Below are 5234 nucleotides of genomic sequence, written 5' to 3'. Positions count from 1 at the left end.
GATCTCATCAAATATTATTATAAAATAAATTTGTCATGTTCATAAAGAGATTAATCTATCTCAAAGACTTGTATAATAATAAAAATCTGTTGAGAATCAAAATGTCCGATTTAAAAATTAAAAAAAAATTAGGCGTTTACTCTAATTTTAATGGGTATTTAGAACATATCTTTGTTAACTAATACCATAAATATTTCAAAATATATTTCATAAAAATATAAAATTTAGTAATTTTGCAACTTTAAACTAAAGATATCGAGTATTCATTGAGCCTGAGAAACATGCTTTAGTCTTAGTAGTCTGATGAGTATCAGACTTGTCTAAATTTTTTATGTTAAAGAAAATAAATATATTACTCCAATATTATTATTGATGGTACTCAATGTTCAATGTTCAAAGTTCAAACACATTGATAGAAAGTTATAGGTACAAATTGTGATGACACGACCAAAGGAGGAATGATCCCACCAGGGGAACCATAAGCAAAAAGTTGAAAAAGCTTGAAGTAGCATTAAGGGTATCCATGTCTAAGGGGCTTCTTTTTCTTACAACTACCATTCTTCATGCAACAACATAGGTTATTCCTTTATGAAAGGTTAGTTTCTAGAAGTAGCTTATTCTGCTTTGTTACTTGTTATACTGTTAGATGTGATTATTCTTTAGACATGTGTTTTCTGTGTCTTTCTTTTCTTTTTAATGCTCTTCTGTTACATACGTACATGTTACATGTTATATGTTTGTAATCCTAATAAGCCAGCAAATGATAATTGCTGAACATGGAAGTAACCATGTAATTATCTCTTAATAATTACTAAATCATGTTTATATATTATTGTAACCATTACTTAATTTTGCTTGGTGTAGCAATAATATGTGTTCTAATTAAGAACATAGAAAGGTGAATGGAGAATTTTGCTTGAATGATGTCACAAATCTTCATGGCAAAACAGAATAGCTGGTTTGGGTGGGTGAAGAGGTTATTCACATCTGAGTCAAACAACAAAGTAAGAACTTGCCAAGAACTTTGATGTATTTTACAATCATTTTCGTTTAATATTCTTTTCTTTTTCTCTTTTGGGTCTCAGAAACCAAAGAAATGGGGATGGGGACTTGGAAGGCTAAAGGGGAAACAACAGTACCCAAAAATCACTGCTCCAAGAAGAGCATTGATTGAAGCAAGTGCAGAGCAAAGAAAGCATGCATTGACAGTGGCAATTGCAACTGCAGCTGCAGCCGAGGCTGCAGTTGCGGCTGCACATGCTGCTGCCGAGGTTGTCAAGCTCACTGGTGGTTCTTGCTCTTATTCGTTCTTGGCCAAAGGTGATCGGAGCCTCGCCGCCATCAAGATTCAAAGCGCTTACCGCGCACATCTCGTGAGTTTCCAAACATTTAATCTCCTATGCTTTTCTTCACGGTTCACATAAGTGCATTTTCTAGACTACAGAGTACAAATAGTCTAAATTTAATGTAGATATATACTTGAATAATTTCTATGTTCTGAATGATGTACTAGAAACTAAGCAGGCTTTTGCTTCCAAATTTAGAATTATGACTATATGAAGTTCTGGTGTCAAATCATATATAACTTGATACTGTAACTATCATCATGTAATTCCTCTTGATTAACTGTGATGTTCGCTGGAACTTATGTTGCCAATTCTATTTTGGATCAATTTGATTATCTATTTATTGTCAAATGTATTAAAAGTCAAAGTAATCAAACTATAGATGATTTCATAAGGGCTTATGCTCTAAACCATAGTTACATGGAAAGCAATAGAGAAAATACCTGAAGTTACACTCGAACTTCAATTTAGTCCTTGAAGTTTCAATTGCCTCAATTTAGTCCCTAAACTTTTCAAATTTTAATCACGTTAGTCCTGCGGTGGTTTCAATCACAGAGTCAATTGCAAAAGTTTAGGGACTAAATTGAGACAATTAAATCTTCAATGACTAAATTGAGACTCGAGTGTAACTTCAGAACCAAACTAAGCATTTTCTCAAAGCAATATATCACATATTTTGTGGGAAGTATGTCCATGGCGTCCCGGTATGGAACGCGATACGTGACATAATCGGTAAATTCATGTAACTATGCTCTAAACTCAATCAAAACAGGCAAGGAAAGCATTAAGAGGACTGAAGGGAGTGACAAAACTGCAAGCTCTCATTCGTGGTCAAGCAGTGAGACGTCGAGTGTCCAGGGCTTTGAAGAATTCGGCCACCAGTGCAGTTAAAATCCCGGAAACAATCAGCCAAATTGAAGAAAGCTACAGAAAAGACCAGATAATTTCTTTTGCAAAGCAAAAGAACAAGTTACATGAAAAAGAATTGAAGGTATGTAATGTAACATAGTTTATAGATAAAGTGTGGAAAATGCAGATTCTACGTTGATTTGAGTTTCAATTTCACTCTGATCTCTTAGTGCTTCCTTAAATTGCCAGTTTAGTACATCTAGCATCTCTAGAAAAAGTGTGCATATTGTGACCAATTTCTTTGTTTTTATTATCTCATGAATATAGCTACAGCCAGAAGGGCATAGACATAGTCCAATAAGTTGGGATTCTAGGTTGCAGTCAAGAGAAGATATTGAAGCCACATGGTTGAGAAAGCAAGAGGCCGCTGCCAAAAGAGAACGCATGAAGCAATATTCCTTTTCACAAAGGGTAATCTCGTTTGATTTAAGATTTAACATAAAATGGTAGCATTGTTAGTCAACAAAAAAAAAAAAAAAACCAAAAGAATGAAACTAATAAAATCACAAAGTGAGAACAAGTTTACTACACAATTTTAAACACAAAGGAAATAAAAAACGAAATCACAAACATTCCCCAAGTTTTTCTTTATTTCTTTTCAAATTTTCTATTGAGTTTACTTGTTATGCACCTCCTTTGTAATATTTTTTATACCAACATCAATCAAGTGCTCTGCACCATAGACAAAAGTAATTTTCTTTGAGATATTGGGTGTGGTAGTAGACTATTTTTACTTACATTATAGTATTCTAATTAGATAGGAATATAAACTCTTTTTAGTATTGACAATACATAGAAATTAAACTATTATTGTTTTAATTTTTTTTAAAAATACTATATACGCACAAAAAATATCAATTACCAAATCAGTTATTATATATTATTTTATAAATACATGTATCATTTAATTCATTTTTAATATGTATTTTATATTTCAATATATATATGGATAATTGATATATTTAGTGTCTGAATTTTAGTATACGCATAACATAATTATTTTGTATACAATAATAGTAACAAAAATAATGAGATATTGGTCTTCCTTTTTTTTTTTAAATAATGTTAAGAAGACAAAAAATAAAACTCAAACTTATTTTATTTAATATTTATTAATTATAACAATAATTAATAAATACTAAACAAGATAATTTTAAATTACTTTAGCTAATCTTTTATTGTCTTCCAAACATTTTTTTATTTAATACTATTCTTATCATGTCATTCATCTGATAAACTACATGCAATGCCTTCTCTAGGAAAGAAAACTTCCCCAAATGAGTGAAGAATCTGTTCACAACAGGGAATATGGAAACGAGAGAATCCGCACCTTAGGCCAATGGCTAAATAAGGAAGCCGTTGACTCGAATACATACCACCATAAACAAGATCATCCCTCGAACTTTATTACAAGAAGAGAAGCACATCAAGGACTCAGCCCGCAAATTTCGATTCCCCGGAGATCATTTTCGCATACAAAAAGATGTTCGGTTGGAGCTATTGAGATCTCCCTACCGAATTCTCCGGTCCTTCCAACTTACATGGCCGTGACTGAATCCAGCAAAGCGAAGGCGAGATCTATGAGCACGCCACGGCTAAGAACAGGGTATTTGGACACATGCTCCAACAAGAGCGAGTCTCGGAAATAAGGTGTTTCCTATTGTAATGGTGCAACTATCAGCAGAGATTCCAGAGCATAAAAGGCCATTCTATGACTAGAAGATATCAAATATGGTGTGTCAATTGCTGAAACCTTGAGATGGGTTGAAAACTCACCAAGTTCATTTCATATGTTTTGGTCCTTCACATTACTCTAGTATACACATGCAGAGATATATATATATATATATAGTCATATAGAAGTGCTTGCTGTGTGTGCTAATTTGTTTTCTTGAAGAACACACTCTCTTTCTGGTTTTGGGAGTGAGAATTATTACTATCGGATACATAATACATGACAACATATCTAAAACAGTATACATCTAAACACTTTCATGTTTTATCACTACAATATTTTGGGTCCGTGCCTACGATTTTTTTTGTCACAGTAAAAAATTGTGATTATAGAAGGTCTATAATCATAGTTTTAAGAGATGACTTAAAAATATTTATGGTCACGGTTTTTTAAAAAAAGATAACTTAAAAGGATCTATAATTACGATTTTAGAGAATGACCTAAAAAAGTCTATGATTACAGTTTTGGGAAGTAACCTAAAAGGATTTATGGTTATATATTTTTGAAAAATGGTGACCTAAAATAGTCTATATTCACAGTTTTGGTGAGTGACCTAAAGGAATCTATGATCATAGTTTTAAAGAGGGACCTAAAAGAGTCTATGGTCACGATTTTACGAAAGAGTGACATAAAAGGATCTATAGTAACGATTTTGGAGAGTGACCTAAAGATATCTATGGTCACGGTTTTTGGGGTGATCTAAAATGGTCTATGATTACGATTTTTTGAAAAAGAGTAACCTAAAAAGAGTCTATAGTCACGGTTTTGGTGGGTGACCTAAAAGGGTTTATAGTAACGGTTTTAAAGAGTGGCTTAAAACAATCTATGGTATAACAATCCGTATTTTTGAAACTTTTCTTATAAATTATTTATGACCTATTTTATTAAATTAAAATATTTATTTGAAAACTATTTTATTAGATATAATCAAATTGATTTTATGATTATTGAAGTTTAAATTGACTAAAATTATTATATATAATTTTATTGAATGTGATATTTTGTATAATTAAAACTAGAATTTTGATAATTTGTAAATGATAAAAATTATTTGATTTAAATTAAGTGATTGACTAACTAGAAAGCCCATTTTCCTCACAGCAAGTGTCAGCAAAGACTCCCCTGAAAGCTTTTAAGACTTTCTTTATCCTGAATTCGATGAAAGAAAGAATGAAATGAAGGGGAAAGGTGCGATTCATCAACAAAGGGATAGGGATAAGGATTCGCAGGTGGGGTCTAGCAGT

General features: G+C 32.0%; 1 protein-coding gene across 2 annotated transcripts; it reads left to right on the top strand.

Moving 5' to 3' along the window:
• The first annotated feature begins 294 nt into the window (after positions 1 to 294).
• Positions 295 to 4044, top strand: IQD12 (IQ-domain 12). Of its 2 annotated transcripts, none has more exons than XM_016328041.3 (6): positions 295 to 595; positions 865 to 1004; positions 1086 to 1373; positions 2119 to 2337; positions 2523 to 2666; positions 3515 to 4044. In XM_016328041.3, exons 2-6 carry the CDS (start codon positions 921 to 923, stop codon positions 3902 to 3904), a joined length of 1125 nt encoding a protein of 374 aa, XP_016183527.1. In that variant the 5' UTR covers positions 295 to 595; positions 865 to 920; the 3' UTR covers positions 3905 to 4044. The 2 variants fall into 2 exon arrangements, with proteins under 2 accessions (XP_016183527.1, XP_088361413.1); XM_088505287.1 differs by having other exon boundaries at positions 456 to 595; positions 2529 to 2666.
• Positions 4045 to 5234: the final 1190 nt, after the last annotated feature.

Source organism: Arachis ipaensis, chromosome B2 (genome assembly GCF_059453495.1).
Source record: "Arachis ipaensis isolate K30076 ecotype BB chromosome B2, ASM5945349v1, whole genome shotgun sequence".
NCBI lineage: Eukaryota > Viridiplantae > Streptophyta > Magnoliopsida > Fabales > Fabaceae > Arachis > Arachis ipaensis.
Note: the sequence above shows the minus strand (reverse complement) of the source record. Positions and strands in the feature narration are given on the sequence as shown.